Source organism: Delphinapterus leucas, chromosome 8 (genome assembly GCF_059928025.1).
Source record: "Delphinapterus leucas isolate spDelLeu-1000000601 "Yukka" chromosome 8, BTC_Dleu_Yukka2, whole genome shotgun sequence".
NCBI classification, from domain to species: Eukaryota; Metazoa; Chordata; class Mammalia; order Artiodactyla; family Monodontidae; genus Delphinapterus; species Delphinapterus leucas.
Window position 1 is genome coordinate 77,978,356 of NC_143136.1, and position 17,864 is coordinate 77,996,219.

Here is a 17,864-nt window from a genome sequence, read left to right on the forward strand (position 1 = left end):
TCACTCACTCAAGTCTCTGCTTGAACCTTCCCGGGACACAAGGAAGCCAGCCTCACAAGGGAACCATCCCACCACGTCTGCTTCCTGAGTTCCCACAACCTTCTGCCTTCCCTTCTGGTGTACAGTCCATTCTGGCTGCTTCTCAGGTGTGTAAACTTGACCCCCAGTGTGGTATAAGATTTCAAGGTCAAGGCCTCCTGGAACCCAACACACTGGGGAACACTGCTGTGCTGAGCACAGGCCTACCACACGTTGGTTGAAGTGAACACAGGACCCACGATAAAGGGAGCCTAGGAGTGGTAGGGGAGGGGGCGGGGAGGGCCTCTAGAGAAAAGGGTGAAGACCTCAAATTAGAAGAGACAATGAGAGCACAGGGGCATCTCCAGGTACAAAATGCAGAAAGATCCCCATCCCCCTTAATAACAGCTACATAAGAAATCTACCCTATGGGGCTTCCCTGGTGGTGCAGTGGTTGAGGGTCCACCTGCCGATGCAGGGAACACGGGTCGTGCCCCGGTCCAGGAAGATCCCACATGCCGCAGAGCGGCTGGGCCCGTGAGCCATGGCCGCTGAGCCTGCGCGTCCGGAGCCTGTGCTCCGCAACGGGAGAGGCCACAACAGTGAGAAGCCTGCGTACCGCAAAAAAAATTAAAAAAAAAAAAAAAAAGAAATCCACCCTCAGCAGACAGAGGACAACTCCCCCTCCGCCCCCAGAGCCAGGGCCAGCACCCCAGGTGGCTTTAACGGATCCAATCCCTTCTTCTTCATGGGTGTTGGGGGCACAGACACTCACCTGTGCAATCTTGGCATCATCCTGCAGCTTCTTCAGCTTTCCCTCATTGTTGAGGATGAACTCCTTCAGCAGTGTGTTGTGGTCATGCATGGTGTACTCCCTCTTGGTCAAGTCCATGCCCCTCTGCAGCTCCTTGACGTCCAGTAAAACATTCTCAAGGGAGACTGAAGTAGAGAAAGCAATGTCCCCGTGACTTCAGCCGGGAAAGTCAAAGCCACAGTGAGTCTAGCTGATGAGCAAAGTTCTCAGTGGGTTTCTAGGGTTACGCAAGGCCCTTAGATCTAGTCTCCGGCCTTCAGTGCAGAGATCCTTTAATAGGAATAATTTACTAAGTGCTCACCATCAAGCACTGCATTAAATCCTTTACATGCACTAATTCAGTTGCACCACTAGTCCATGTTGCCAACGAGGAAAAGCAACACAAAGAGGTTATGTGGGCTGCCCTAGGTGACACAGCTAGGAAGTGACAGAGATGGAGTTTCGATAACCAGCACGGATCCCAAATCCTGTGCTTGTTCCCAACTATTCCATTTCTCTTACTGGAGATGATAACCTATTGGTTGGCCTGTAGGGTTAGAGGTTCCTTAACTGACAGGCCCAAGAGCTTATCCTCTACCTGACTCTTTGAACTCCTCTGCATTTCTGTGGCTCTCCAGCAGGGGGTAGCATTTTACCTATTGAATTTTTTAGCTGTACTGTCCACAGGGACCCAAAGCAACTCTGACCAGCTTCTTTTTGCTAAACAACCCTTCCGTGCGTCAGAAGGGGTTATTAGCACAAACCTTTCCATCTGCAGTGCGGCCACCCACCCAGAGTGGATTCACTCCTGCAGCCTCCTGCAGGAGGTCTGGGCGCCACCTCTGGCTCCCCACTGCCTGACGCAGCTCTGCACATGGATGGATTACGGAATAATGTAGCATGCTTTTCCCTCACTAGACCCACACTGTTATTCATCTTTGACTCCTCAGTGCTTAGGCCTGTGCCAAGTACAAAGCAGGAACTCAGAAAGGTTCACTGGATAAAGGAAGGATTGAGTAAATAATTGAGTGAAGGGATATGGAATCCATGTCAGCACACCTGGGCCCCAGAGTGAGAATACAGAAAACAAGTCAGCCAGAGAGCACCTCAATCTCCCCATTTTCCTCCACTGACTTTTCTGAAATGACACTTTAGGGGAATCTCATTCGGGCCAAACAAAATGTGCTATAGGAAAATTTTTTTAACTTTTTTTCTTAATTAGAATGGTGATGCTAAAGAACCCCTCATTTAGACAAAGGGAAACTTGAAAGGAGGAAAACCACTCTACCAGAAGAGAAATCCTGGTAACTGCCTAAGTAAGCCCCGAGCCCTCAGTAGGTCTGGCACGGCCTGCGCTGCACAGTCCTCTGTAGTCAAAATATCATTTCCTCCTGCCTCTCAGCCTCCTCTAGGGCTTCAGCAGCGTCTATCCCAGTAACAGGGCATCATCTCATTCATTAATTCACTCATTCATTTGTTCCCAACCATCAATTTGCCAGGAGCTAAGGAAATTATAAAGATAAATAAAATGATTATACCCCTACATGAACAGGTTGCAGTGGACATGCAAAATGTTGTGATAAAATTTATTATATCTTGTATGAGAGGCTTGTATGGAATGCTCTTGAGTAAGAACACAGAAGCAGCAGCCATCTACTCTGAGGAAGGCAGAGAAAGCCTTGCCCTCGGAGATTCAATTCGCTAAGTCTGGGGTAGGTCTCAGGAATACAAATTTACAATAAACACTGACTGCTTAAGATCATCATTTGAGAATCACAGCCTGTATTCAACTCCGAGGTCAATCTGCATCTTGTTCCTTTTTCTGGGCTAATGTTCTTTTGAGAGGATGTGGTACACTGGACAACATACCATATGAGAAGACTATCTGAGTTCAAGTTCTGTTTCTATCGTTTTCTACCCATGTGACCTTGCGCAAGGCATTTAATCTATAAAAATGTCACTTTTTTTCATCTGTAACAGTACAGCCCAACTATCTCAGAGCAGCCGATGATTTAAACGAGAAAATGTATAACTGTCATAGCAAAGTAACAACCAAGAAGTACTAATAATTTAACTTGTGCTCAGGCTAAACACAAAATGTTTAGAACGGCCACACCTGAGCAAATGGGACAGCACAAAATCTAATTCAAGTGTTTGTTGGGGGGGGCGAGTCTCAGAGTCTCTCCTTTCAAATGACAGCAACAGAATAAAAAGGGCAACAGATGGAAGAGGGAAGGCACATGATGCCCAAAGACCTGGATCTTTATAAAGAGAACACTGTCCTCTTCACGTCCATGTTTGTTATTGCTCCCAGGTGCGGGCAACACCAGAGGCGATGTGTTTCAGCTCAGAGCCTCTGACGTTTTAGCCTCCCCTTTGTAGAGGGGTTCTGAAGAGTGTTGTTTAAGCAGGGAAGGGTTCCCCCATGATTCAAGGCATTCATACCCAAGAGTAACATTAAGAGCTGAAATCAAGTACCTGAGGCAGCTTTCTCCACATAATGAAGCTCATTATAAAATAGGGACACTTGGTGGTATTTTTCTTTTACGACATTGGATATATAGTGCAACAGTGTTTGCTTTCGGTCCGTTGACTTTGTATCTAAGAGCTGAAAACCAAAGGGGATGAGGGTTAGAGTAACAGATGATGGGAGAGTTACCTGCCAGATGATGCTCCCCCGCTCAGAATAAATACCTGAGCACAGGTGCCCCAAAGCGGAGAGAAAACATTCCCACAGGAGAGTCAGCTTTGTTCTCAGGTGAACCAGCCCATGGATTATTAAGTGACAAGAGGACTTCCTGACCAGGGGACACGCTCAACTTTAGGGACAACTCTAAGCATGAGAGCGTCTCTCCTCACGTGAACTCCCCGCCCCCACCTGCTCCACCACCTCCCTGGCTTACAAGCAGGGAGACTCCAGTTTCAGTGCTCTCCCAAGTGAAGGCCAGAGTAAGAAGTGAGGCTGGAGCCGGGAGTGTGCATAGGTGTGCACAGGTACACCTATGCCATAGTCCTCACATCTGCTCGGCCCCACTTACTCCCCAACTCAAAGCAGATGTGCTTAACGTACGTACCATGGCCTTCTGGGGCCCAGAACTGTGACTAACTAGACAGTCCCTATCAAATAACCATGTCCCCCCACACCTGGGGCTGGGGACTCCAACCACTGCCCAACCTGCTCCCGTGGAAGCCACGTCTGCCAGTGCAGCCCGGGGGACAGGGCTCCATGGAGCATTCTCTCTAGTCCTGTTCCTAAGTCAGGTGACTCTGAAAAGCAGAGCACCCTTCTTCATCCAGGAAAAAAAAAAAAATTTTTTTTTTTAGAAAACACAGAAAAGTATAAAGAAGCAGCTCAAAAAGCTTCCTAATTCCACTCAACCTCTCTGTTAATATCTTAATCTACTTCCATTCGGGTTTTTTTTTCTCCATATTTTACCTAGTTAAAAATCAAACTGTACAGACAATTTATACCCTGCTTTCTTTCCTAAACACAAAAGTGCCTATTCCTTTGAAAACGCTTCACGAATATTCTAACAGTTGAAGAACAGTTGACCGTATTAACTATCATTACAGCATATGTAATCATTTCCCCAAATGTTGAATCCTTACACTGTTGCTAATTATTTGCAATTATAAATAAAATATAGCACCCATAATTCAGACTCCTGAGGAAAGATTCCTAGAAATGGGAATATCGGGTCAAAAGGTATGAGTATTTTTAAGGTTCGAAGTGCTTGCTGCCATATGGCGTTCCAGAAAATTTGTACCCACTGCTCCGCCCACTAGCAGAGAATCTTCATCAAAACATCCCACCCCACTTCCAAGAGCAGACTCTCTCTGCTCCAGGGCTTAATCTTTGCCAGCTGTTTTGTCTCTCATATAGCTCTTGTACTTCTTTTAAACTCTGAAGTTTAAAAACTCACCAGATCTAAACTCTGAAGTTTAAATCCATAAACTGCTCCTCGTTTACTGCTATTCATATAGTTGCCAAGGGCCAAGATGATCTGCAAAGAAAGAGAGAAAAGGGAAGTCCATCGGTACAGCATCCCAGGCATTCCCAGGCTGAGGAATGCAGCTGACAAGTCAGCTCTTCCATACACGTATAAGAGGAAAACTTCACTTGCCTCCAGAATTTTCTTGAGTTTTTGGGACGACTTTATAGAGACAGATGCTGCTATAATTGAGTGCAGTTGCTAGATTCCAGTCAAAGGAAAGAGGAGGGGGGGAAAAAACGACATGTTAAAAATGGGAAACTCCGATTGAAAACTAAAACTTTAATACAGAAGAAAACAGACCTGCATTTAGAACTTAAAGCCTTAATGCTGAGATTCTATTTTTTCCTAAATATAACAATTTTAAGTTGTCCTGCTAGGTCTTAGGTAACTAGAGCATTACGTGTAAGCTCTTCTCTAAATAGAAAGTATTATCAGAACTAGCTTATCATAAAATCTGTAAGCAATGAGACATAAGTCAGGAGTCAACAGCGTCTTCCAGGAGAACTCAATAGCCTGCCCACCATCTCTAACCATGTAATACAATTCATATTTTTAAATCAGTGGAGCTAGCCAAGAACAAAAACAAAACAAAACAGCAAAGAAATATAATCACCGTGCAGAAGTTCTCAGAACATATTTTGGACACACATGCTACTATAATCAGTAATTAACAAACATTTATTTAGAAATAGAACTGGGAAAGAACTATTTATGATATTCGTAAGTCTCTACCAGATTAACACAAAGGAACAAGCGATGGTTAGCTATTATTTCTACGTCACCACAGTGCACTGTAACAAACTTCCAAGGAAGAAGACCCCCATGGCAAATTTAACGTTTCCAATGAAAGTCAATAAGCCTGTTCACTGAAGATATGAGATGGTTTTCAGAAATGAAGTTAAATTTTCAGTCTTGGTAACCCAGCCAGAGGACTGGTACCTTGAGGAGGGGACCAAATTTGAGAAAATTATTCTCCTTGTCCTCTGTATTGAGGTGTTCTTTAAAATCCAAAGGATATCTGTAGACACAGGAAATGGCATTCTCTAGGGAGAAGAGCAATATGGAATGGGGAAATTCACCGTTTTCAATTTTACTTGGCATACACAATGAGAAAAAGAGGGTAAAAATAAAAATGCCATGTCGAAAGTTCTGGGAAGAAGTCTTAGAGCCCATGACATTAAGTGCAATTCTGGGAGAAAGTTAAAAGAAAAAAAAACAAAACAAATGCTATCTGTTTGGACCCCTTCCCTTGCCAGAGTTGGTCCACTCACAGGAGTCAGCATCTGAATGCTTTCGGCAAAGTTCCCAATGAAGGCCATGATGGTCATCTTCTGCATGAGCCTCTCAATTTTACTGAACTGCATCATGAACCGGTCTTCATCTGACAAGTTTTCCAGGGGCTTCCTTTCCCGCTCATAGAGCCGCAGCACTTTCACCTCATTCTCAGTTGGCAAGAACCTCATCAAACACTCTACAAAGTCTACAGGCAATGTCTTCAAGTCAAATCTGAAGACAGAGGTGGACATGTCAGTATTAAAGAGAAAACCTCCTCCCCTCTCAGCCACACCTCCACCTGGTCCAGATCATGAACCACCATGTCGATGAGTTGATGCCTACAGCTGGACGATGTCTACAGATGTGAACATGCCCCTTGGTGCTGGCTCCTGACTGTGCATCAAGCACGTTCACTGGTCCTTCCTGGAAACCTGGACCTTATCACAACTGCCATGCTCAGTTTTTAGGCTATTAGTATAGCTCTAAGCCTCTAGACATCAATAGTAAATGACAGCAGGTAGAAGCAGAAGGAAAGCTGAAGTATCTGGTGGTTAAGTGGTTCAAGGACATGTTTTTTTAGGCCTGTGAAGTACTGCTAATTAAGGAGATATAATATTATATACACACAATTACAGAATATCTGATGAACTCTGTAAAATATTTCAATTAAACCAGTAAGTCTGGGATATTTTTTCTCCTTTAGAAAAAAATGCATCAAAATGCCTGTACTATATGGATGCTTTGGCTTAAATGCATACATCCCTTGAGGGAATACTCAGTCTTTGTGGACCTATACTCCATCTGAACTAAAGAAGTATTTGCTACAGTCTCTATTCTATTCTCTGGACAATCTTTGTTCAGCAATAGAATTACACTTAATCATCATGACAAACAAGATATGTGAAGATTAAAAACCAGAAGTCATATCAGGTTGCAACACTAGAAATCAGAACAGATGATAGGGTGCACTAAACTACTAGCTTATGATCCCGGCTGAGGACATGAAACTGGAACAAATGATTTCTCAGTGTCTTTTACTCCCCTAAGAATCTCTGATCTCATAAAATTTATGAAATACCAATTAATGATGAATTAGTTCCTAAAACATCTAATAACATCCTTATCATATTTGAACGTCACCATGACTCAAAGAGTAGAAAGATTCTTCTAACAGAAGAGTAAATAAAATCAATGCCTTCTCTGCAGTTCAAGGATTAAAAAAAGAACTAAACTTGCTTTAAGATGCCCTGAAAGGGCTAAGGAGCAACAGAAATCACATTCCTATTGTTATGAGTTAAGACAAGCCTCTGTCTCCTATTTGCATCTGGCATTGAGTTGAATCATTCCACAAATGCCATCAAATTTGTACTCAGTGAATCTGGATAAAATTCAGACACTCCACAGAAAACTGGTATTTTCTCCCTTTTCTCAGCATCTGCAATACTTCTCTCAACTTTCCTGGCTGCAGGCATATGTAAGAGAACAGACCAAGATAATAAACGATGTCACGATCCAGTTGTTATTCTTCTAAAACAATTAATTACTCATTCTAATATAGCACCCCCGAAGGTCATTTCTGGTCCACCTCTTCAGCGTTACCATTTTCATTCTAAATTTACTAGGATATAATCTTTCAGAATGCCCTGAACTTACACATGAATAGCTTTACATATTTCATCCGCGGTCTTTCCAGCTTTCCTTAAAGTTATGGCAAGATTTTTAGCCCTATTTGCTTCTAGTAATGTCACTTTGTTTGATCCCTTCTGCGTTATCTTCTGTTTGCTTGAAGAAAGATCAATGGCAGGACCTTGGGCTTTTGTCTTAAATATTTCTTCAAATTCATCTACATTTAAGTCCTGGGTTGGAGAGGAATGAAATAGGCAAATTAGATTATACTTAAAAATGAAGTCAGGAAGCCACCATTTAGACAGTTTCTTAAGCATCAAAGAAGTTACTTTTTCTACTAAGTACTGATACTTGTCTTGGGCCATGGCTTGCTCTATTTCTCTATTTGTGTTAGTGTTGTGTGACTTATGCCACATATACAGACAAAAATGTCTAAAGTAGACAACTGTTTCCAGCCAGTTAACTCAATTGCCTTTCAATTACTGCCTCGTAGGGATGGCCAGCACAGACTAAAACTATCCACCAAACCAGCTAGTAGGCGTGATTATTGAGTCCTTTTTCACTTATAGTTCAATAAAGGGTTTTTATGCCCCTTTATAAATTAAGGGCAGAGATTGTGTCAGATGTACATTTTGTGACATACAGTGAAAGATGTTCAAAACTATTCCATTTTAATGTATAATACGTTTTTAAACGTAGTTTTAGAACCACCTTACAAAATAGCATCCAATTTTATTCTCCTTTTCTTCTTTACATCAAGACACTTAAAACACTAGCTTTTATTGCAGAAACTTTCAGGTTAACACAGCACCCATTCTGGCTTTGCTGCACAGAGAGGGCCCCTTGTTTCTAACCCATGAGAAAGATACCTCCAGAATTCGCTCATCATCAATTTCGTTGAAGACTGTGCCATTGATCTGATTTGGCTTCAGGGCAACCCAGTTAAAAACTGGCATTCTGAATTTCGTCTTGATTGGCTTCTTAATTTTCACAGCTACAGAGGTCAGAGAGAATGAAATTAAGATTCCACCAAAACCCTCGAGAACAATCCGACAACAGTCCTTGCAGATGACACTCTAACACTGGAGGAAGGCTGGCAAGAGGTGGCCAGGTGTTTTAAAATATGGAAAACATCAGGCAACACTGTGGCCAGGGCAACTTGAGGTCATCATTTGATACAACAGTGTGTTACAGTTGCCTAAGAGCTGGGGTTCTGCTTTTATTTTTTTAATGCAGGCAAATGGGTGGTTGAAATACAGTCACAGTGTCAGGACAATGCTTAGGACAAATAAAGAGTTGGGGAATAAAAATTATTCTTTATATTATTAGATAGCAGAGAGGGCAAATACTCTGTGTCACTTAGTTTGACACTGGTGAATGTGAAGTCGCATTCTGACATCCTGAATTTCTGGCTCTCTAACACACATTTCCAAAACAAATCTTCAAAGATGATCAGAGGCTGCAGACAGTGTCTGCTTAAACCTCCAGGAATGAAATGTCAAGGAGGCTGACTTCCAGCCAGAGCAAGACACTCCTGTGGATGATTTCAATAATGGGGATGATATTGGCTGTTGAGAGTTATTCCAAACAGACTAAGGGCCACAAATGGCCCAAAACAGAATGTTTAAGAAGACAAAAGGGGTACTTAGAAATCTGGGTTTGTATTGCTTTCTGGAGAAGGGCCACAGTCCCCTCCCCCTCTCTTTTAAGTGCAACCTCTCCCCAGGAATCAGCTACTACTGCAACTAGAAGGTAAGAATGCACCCATTAAAAATACTGAAAACCTCTTAATAGAGAGGAAGGGTCCCACCTTTGAGGGGATGGGGGTGGGGGGGAGTGCCACCTCCTCTTACTTTGGGGAAATGAGCTAAAAAAGGCAATCCACTAAAAATTCCATTAATTAACTGCACACCATAAAGAAGTCTTCCCAAACCAATTAGCTATAAATATTCACCGTCTTAAGTCTGTCTCAGGGATGCCCACCACACTATTTGGGAAGGGAGGGAGAAGAAATTCAATGCAGAACAAAAGAAATGGAACACACAACTGGGCTTTTACCTGGCTGCCTGCCTTACTGAAAAAACGGAGAAAGACAGTGCCTCTCGTTCCTCCAGAGTTACAAAGGCCACGTAAACAGCGGCAATGTCATCTGACAAATCCACACAGAAGCATGCAGGAACACAGAAACACAGCTTTTGCCAAAACAGGCCTTCCACCACCAAATGTGACACTTTACTCTCTACTACCCAATAGTGTCCATTTCTGTCCTTGCTACCCAGGAAAGCCCATGTCCTCCAGGGGACAAAGGACCAGACCTTCCTCTAGTCTGGCACTTCTGCAGAGTTGAGGGAGAAGAGGTGGACGGGAGTGGGGGTGACAGGTCAGCGCCATCCGGTTCCATCATCCCTCCACAGACAACGCAGGCCTCAGGACACTCCCTACAAGCAACTCCCTGTGCAGCCACCCTACTTTTAACTCTTTAAGCAAGATTAGGTATAAGCCTGAGATCAGAGCACAGGCCAAAAAGTTCTCTTCTGAAAGGCTGCCCTGACTCTGACTGGGGAGTTGGGGGGCTGGGTTAGCAGAGGCGGGGTCTATAGGTGACCACGATACGCACCATGTTCCCAGTGTTCAAGCTACAGGAAGTGGCTCTGCGTGGGTGGGTGGGTGGGTGTTCTGTGGAGAGAACCGATCACCAGAGGAAGGGGACTAGGAAAGCAGCACCCAGCAGCTTTCCCTTATTCTGGGGAGGAGCCTTCCTCTCTCCCTCAGGATAAATCTAAAATCCTTCTACGGACTTCCCTGGCGGTGGTCCAGTGGTTAAGACTCTGCGCTCCCAATACAGGGGGCACGGGTTCGATCCCTGGTTGGAGAACTAAGATCCCACACGCCACGGCACATGGCCAAAACCAAACAAACAAACAAAATTTTAAAAACCCCTAAAATCCTTCTAGAGTTGAGGCCTTAGATCCAACTTTTAAAACTAAACTAAAAAACATTCCTTTCCCCAGGGAGAAAGGAACAAGGCACCTGAAACCCAGGATGCCTGCTTAAAGGGCCATAACCTCTTCTACAGGTTCAACTAAAACATGTGGGCAACCCTGGAATCACAGCAGCCAGCCAGCACCACACCTCCCCGCAGACACAGAGCAAATGCAATGGCTCAATGGGAGATGGGGTGGAGATGTCAAGGCACAGCGTGACCCACAGGAACACAGGGCAGACACTCAACACACTCAGGGAGGAGCAACCTACAGAAAAGCTTGATTGGCCCGTCTTTTGTGGAAGCAGAAAGAACAAAGAAAATACAAAAGAAAAATTAGATACGGTTAGCGTTCAGCGGCTCAGCAGTCCACACACTCTTAGCGGAGAAGTCCATGCTTCTGGGACACATTTCACAAGGCAGCACAGAGCCAAAAATTCATTTCCATTCAGACCTGCCTTAAAGATGCCCTTATTATTTTATTTTAAAAAATAACTCTTTTTTAGAAAAGGGGGAAAAATGATTTCATTATATAGTGCTGCCAAAGAGCCATATTGACCTGTGCTAGGTATTCCATAAGACATAAACAAGTTTTTTTAATGAAAAAATGATCAGCTGAAGTCCCAATTCTCACTGCGAAGTTCCAAAGCATATTCTTCCGAAGAGAAACAGCAAAGGTTACAGACTACCCAGGGGTCTGTCATTGATGACCTGACCGGGGAATGGGAACCAGGTTGGTCTAACAGATTTGAGGAGGTATGCCTTACACTTCAAATGCACATTTCACACTACTAACATATTCTGTATAAAATGCAAAGAAAAGTCCACAAGATAAACTCAGGGGACCTCCTCCTGGTCCCCTGACTTGGTCACCAAGAAGACACTTGCTCATTGCCTGCTGAAGAGATAAGACATCCAGTTGCCTGTGGATCTAGGGGTCTAGTGATGTCACAGGTTTTTGGCTTCCTGGGGGGCCCCTGGCATATTATCTCAGCTGTCTCTTGGCTCTATGGGGACATCCTGATGCTGTCTGGCCTCTTGGTTCCAGAGAGAGAGTGTTACTGAATACACTGGCAAAACATCTCATAAAATGGGTTACAACCACTAAGTATTAATGGCCGAATTAAGGATGAGTAATGAAAAGAGATTAAAGGCCTTGTAGAAACTACCTGATCTCAAGCTATCAAAGACTCGTAAGGATTTTATAATCCTTATGTCTTGTAAAACACAACATCTTGTAATTGTTTAATGGATGCTTATGGCACTGAAGAGGAGTTTCTTCAGTCCCACATACAGTCCTTCAAATTGCATAAGACACAAAGGGGACAACTTCCAAATGTAGAAATCCTGAAGGGAGCAGTGAGGGATCAGCTGAACAGAGCTTCACACTGTAAAACTGAGGCAATCATTGGAGCCAACAAATTATAAAGATTAAGTAGGAGGAAGAACCCAGGCAAAAAATTTAACGAGAGAGGCCAAGACTTGTTCAGAAGGGAGTCCTGGACGTGCACATCTGAGACTCTTGGCTCTTCTCTCCGCCAAGGCAGTTCTGAGGTCCAAGTCGGAGCCCAGGTGAAGGGAAGTAGAGGCCGTATCGCACATTAGGTTTTGTCAGACAGAAAGGAAGCAGGACCAAAGGAGAGACACGCTCATGGTGAGCGCTTCTGGGAGGCTACAGGGAAAGCCTCATCAGTGGGCCCAGGTGCACATGACAATGACACTATCACTGAAAACAGCCTGTTGATGTAACAGATTCCTGGGGCTCCTTAAGAGGTTTTCTGTTTGTTTATGTTTCAAAATCCAACAGTTTCATGATGACGCTCCTTTAACTTTTGTCCTTCAGAAGCAATAAAAGTTCTAGAAGAAAGCGGTAGACGAGGGAGACCTTGAAAGGTCGAAGTAAGTCATTGGTTTACTGCCAACACGACTTTGAACAGGCATCTTGTCTGACAGTTTTATAGGAGCTGGGGTGGAAGTAAACACCACAGATCTGATGTGGAACATGTTTGTTACAGGTGGTTTATTGGTGTCGAAAAGGGCTTCAGTCACCAGGATAAATTAGTCCTAATGACTGGTAAAGCTGTTGATGGGATGGGCACGCTAAGAGATGGAGACTGGGAGATCGTTTACAGCTGAGACCATCATTTACACTCAGGGCAAAAGGCTCTGAAAACCACTGCAGCCTTGGAAATGAGACCATTATTGTGCTAGTTCATCAGAAATAAGACACCTCATGAAGGGACTGAAATGGTTGAGGAAGCAGAATTATCTGACGTCACAGGAACGGCTTGGCAAAGCTCAGAGCAATTCCAAACGCCAGGGGAACACTCCGTGACTGGGAAAATGGCTTGCGGTATTTTAGAAAAGAGTAAAAATTTATTTCTGTGAGTCAAAAATAAGAACTTATATTTCAAGACATTAGAGCAGCTCTCTCCCTCTCATCCACACCCGCCCCATTTTATTTCTGGTGAGGGAGGGATGCCGCATTCTATCCTGGGCAGTGGAGCATTTCAAGGCAAGAAGGTACTGCTGGTGGTAACGCCTCCCTTTGAAGCTTAATTCCACTGTAGTGAATTGTGATGCCCTCAAATGCTCGGAAGAAATGCCTGGAAGCCTACATCAAGCAATTAACACAGAGAGGCATTTTCCCCTTTTATAGATGCCATCGAAAATAGCCTCAAAGAAAAGAGCCATAAGCACTGAAAGCACGCTATGTCAGAGCTTGGACTGTCATGTTTGCTGAACCCATGAAAAGGCACTGACCCCTAAGGAGGTAACCTGTCTCTCTTCCCTTCTCTAGATGGGGAGAGAAAAGGTAGGAAAACGGTGTGAGATCAGAACTTCCTGTCAGGGAAAGAGTGACAAAGGCTACTGAAAGAAAAATGCCTCCTGTGCACAATTTCCCCTTTACTGGCTGCATTAGCAGGAATGTTCTTATATTAAGAGGAGACACATGTGATTTTGCAAGAGACCTGGACTTTGAAAGAATGGCCTGGACCCTCTAGAGGTCAGACAATTGAGTATTTGTATTAAATATCTGGGTCTTAAATCTGCACTCTTACCTGCTAATCCTGAGTTGAAAACCACTGTGGGTGAAGACGTCCCGGGCAGCGGGGGTGCAGAGGGAGGAGGGGGGGGCAAAGGGGGAGCCGGCACAGTCTCAGCTGCAGGACCCGGGAGAGGAGGTGGGGGCGGAGGGGGAGGCGGGGGAGGGGGAGGGGGAGGTGGGGGAGGGGGCATAGGCGGCGTGGCTGGACCATTTCGCGCTAGCAAAAGAAAAGAAACAAATCGACTTTGAAAACAGGGGAACGGTTTTTCCTGCAATATGCCATGTGTACATAAAGGACCTGAAAACAAACACTGAGGAGGACAAAGGGTTTTTTCCCCAAAGACTACAAAAATGTCCTCGGTAACAAATGGGGAACATTCTGTGCCATGTGTGAAATGAAGACGTATACCCTTCATCTCAAAAGGTAAAAGTTCTTAGAATCAATCAATAAAAGAAATGCCAACAGAAACAGACAAAGGACATAGATGAACCGTAGGTAAAAGAAGTACAGATATCCCAATGCTCTACCTCAGCTCTCTCGCCAAGGCTTCCTACCTGCTTCAGGTGTGTCTGACAACAGAGGCAGTGGTGGGGGAGGAGGGGGCAAGGGTCCCGAGGCGGCGGCCCCCGTCACTGGCCCCACAAAGTCACCCACCGCCACTTCGGACCCCGTGGGCAACGTGCCAGAAGCCACGACCGGCAGGATGGCGATGTCCCCATCCCCTTTCTTCTGAATTTTAATGGTCCCTTGTTTCTCCAGCTCATGAATCTTTTTTTCTAGGGTAGACTGTCTTTGAATGGCTTCTTCTTTCTCTTTGACCATTTTCCTTAATGTGTGAACCTGGGTATTTGCATCTTTGTAGATTTCCTGCAAAAAAACACATGGTCAAGAGTTGGTCTTCACGTGACATTCGTGCCTATTACCGTTAGATTGGCAAATTGAGGATAAAGAAAATAACAGAAAAAAAAGGAAAAAAGAAAAAGGATACTTATTATATACACACACACACACACACACACACACACACACACACACACACACACACACACACACACACACAGGAATTCTATGGAACTCAGCCAGAACTTATAAAGTCCCATTCGTTATCAATTGTTCACTGGTAATGCATGCAATACATTCTAGCAGTTGTTACTGTTGAGGTAATTCTTTCCATTAATAAATACAGCTAAGTCAGTTTTCCCCACAGGTGAAGAGGAACAGGGCAGAGATGACCCAAAAATAATTTTGTAGCTGACTTTGGAATATCCTGAGGGTATTCTGGTGGTGCAGCATGTTTTCTTTTCACTTTTGTTAAAATTCATTTGTTACTCCTAGATACATATCAGCTAACAGTAGACAAAAGGTCCCTAAATCAGACTTGGACAGAAGTCAGACTGGGATTAAAAATCTGCCAATCATGGAATAATCCACTTATGAGTAACCAACGGCTAACTGTTTTGAATGGATTTCTCTGGCCTTCACAATGCCCCCTTGAGCAAGCTCAGGACAGCAACTGTTGTAACGTTTTCCAAAACAGGCCAATGTTTCCCTCCACTAATTCCTTATTTCTGTCTAGGTTCTTCGCAGAAAACAAAGAAGTTACAATTTTCAATTCAAAGGCTGTCCTGGTTCCTTTTATAAGGGGTCCACAGAGGTTCCAGTGGAAGGATTTTATGGAACCCACTTGCTGGGCCTTACACACGTGATCTCTCACCACAAACCTCCAGCAGGTAGGGAAACATTCTTCACACCCTGTCTATTATTAATAATCTGAGAGTCTGAACTTGAATTGAGTCCATATGCTACAACTCTGTCTCGATGGAGTGCCAGAAAATAAATTTCCTAGAGTTAACTGTAGGACCTGTCAGAATATCAAGCAACACACACAGACATGATAACTATCACATAAAATGTGCCATATCATTAACGGTCGTGTAAAGGCAAGCCATTTGCCTAAAAGCCCTCCAGGCATTTTGGTGTTTTTATGTTCAAGCACATGGATGGCACTCCATAAATACCTGACCTGTAAGGTAAAACAATGCTAAAGCCAAACAAAATAGCTGGAATTATCTGATAATAAAATGGATTGATTTTGCTTTTGACTTTTTTCTTTCTCTCTCTCCCTTTTTTTTTTTTTTTTTTTTTTGGTGAATGCCAGTAGGTCTTGTCTATGTTGTGATTTCACCGTTTCCATGGCAACTACCAAATCTGGTTTCAAGCAGAAGCAAAGCAAAGAAATACAAAGAAGTCCAAGTCCTAAGAAAAATAAATAAGTGGCATGAATTAAATCCATGCTGTGTTTTTATTTCCAACCAAATGGGTGATCCACAGAATTCACTCAGACTCGTCCAGATGGGAAAATACTGTTGCTCCCAAAACCTGTGATAAGGAAGTAATGAAGCCCCAGCATTTGATTGCACACACATGTGAAGACATACGCTAACTATGTGTACTTTTCATTTGAGTTTCACCTCTGAAATTGTTCCAGTAAATATGCCGCATCCGTGCCTCCCTCTACTGTAAACATATGTGGGTGCTATCTACTAGGCTAAAGCTACAGCGCATTCCCTGCAGTGCCCACCTGGTGTGGCTACCATCATCACACTTACCCGAACAACATCCAGCTCCTTGTTCCTCTGCATGAGCTGCTTTTCCAGTTCCACGATCTTGGACATGGCTTCATTCTCTGTGTCTTGCAGTTTTTCCGACAACTGTAAAGTTTTGAAAGGGAAGATGTGTCACAACAAAGGATCATTCTCATCAGGTCCTTGGTTTTCAGAAAGTGTAGCTCAGAGACCACTAGGGGCCCATCAGAGACCTGCATGTGTTCCCCAAGTTGTTTGCTGAAAATGTTAATATTTATAAGATGGTGCTGAATACATATTTGTTTCTAAGAGGAATTCATTTACAAGGGATCCTTAATAAAACCCATAAGTCAGCTCCTTAGTGTTTTGACATACACAGTGTGTCTTTCTCCATTTCTGCAGGGGCCAGCGAGCGTAGAGAATAGTAGGTGAGGGAGGAGGTCGAGTCAGCTTTCCCTAAGAAAAGGCCATTAGGCTAAAGCTTTTGAAAACTGTTGACCCAGAAAACTTGGTTTTGTTGTTATAAGTCACCAGTTGAAAAAATACTATTGCTTGTTTTGACTCAAACTATCCAAATAATAAAAGTCATTTTGGAGGGGTAGTTCAAATAAACAGGTGGTTACTACAATAGCAGGTTATGTAAGTATGGTCATGCAATGCCAGCTAAGGCTTCAGAGAAAGATGGGGTGAGCCATGAGTGAAAGTTACTTTCCACATAAGGCTCTAAAATTGGGCACCTTCTGATTTCTTACATCTCACTGAGAATAATCACACATAAAGAAAATCAGGGAGGCAAGGTAAAGAGGAAGAGTGGAGATTTATGCTGACCAAGTTCAGAATATAATATAAATATTTTAAGGGAAGAGACAAAAAGAGAAAAAGGAAGAGCCTATAAGTGCTCTCCCTAAGCAGGTACCAACTGAGTCAGCACAGCACTTACAAAGGGAGGGCTTTTGGCAACTTGGCTAAACCACAAGCCATGAAGATGCCCCTTTTCAGACTGATGGGAAAAGAGGAAGGACATTAAGCACAAGTAATACTCTTAACTAAGAAAATGCAGAGAAAAATAAATGGACCATTCAAAGAGAAAAACCACATCCTTCCAAAAAGAGACAATTCCTTTCACAATCAAGGACACTTTCAATCAGAATTCAGTAAAAGGATGTGGTCCTCACAATGTTTGGGTTTTAAGACACACCATATTCCTGTTCCTTATACTGAGAGGACACTTCTTGCAAGAAGAGGATATATGGGAAAACTTGCTGATTTCCTTGAAAATGCTACCGTTGAGATGAAGCTATTTAGAACTTGAGTACCCATGAGGCAGGAAAGTGAAGACCCGCATCATGAGGACACTAGATCAGCCCGTCCACAGCCTGCATGGACACATTTGGTACAAGATGACTCACATTCAGAGGAAGATACTTCTTCACCAAACTGACATATTTTAGTTGCATTTCTCTTCAGGTAATGCCAACCTTCTAACTCTCCTGTGCTTATAACTAAGGTGGCCAGGAAATCTGGATGCAGCAGAAACTG

The 17,864-nt window shown here is 43.6% G+C and overlaps 1 protein-coding gene across 6 annotated transcripts in view; it reads right to left on the reverse strand.

The window, feature by feature from the left end:
* FMNL2 (formin like 2) overlaps positions 1–17,864 on the reverse strand; it is a 310,739-nt gene that overhangs the window by 17,455 nt on the left and 275,420 nt on the right. For all 6 annotated transcript variants that reach the window (XM_022569727.3, XM_022569730.2, XM_089916816.1 and 3 more), the window contains exons 13-22: positions 16,350–16,451; positions 14,295–14,607; positions 13,753–13,956; positions 8,577–8,701; positions 7,735–7,937; positions 6,078–6,312; positions 4,936–5,004; positions 4,735–4,815; positions 3,290–3,419; positions 794–957 (exon numbers count right to left, since the gene is read on the reverse strand). In XM_022569727.3, coding sequence (XP_022425435.2) covers positions 794–957; positions 3,290–3,419; positions 4,735–4,815; positions 4,936–5,004; positions 6,078–6,312; positions 7,735–7,937; positions 8,577–8,701; positions 13,753–13,956; positions 14,295–14,607; positions 16,350–16,451 — 1,626 coding nt within the window. The remainder of the gene's footprint in view (positions 1–793; positions 958–3,289; positions 3,420–4,734; positions 4,816–4,935; positions 5,005–6,077; positions 6,313–7,734; positions 7,938–8,576; positions 8,702–13,752; positions 13,957–14,294; positions 14,608–16,349; positions 16,452–17,864) is intronic.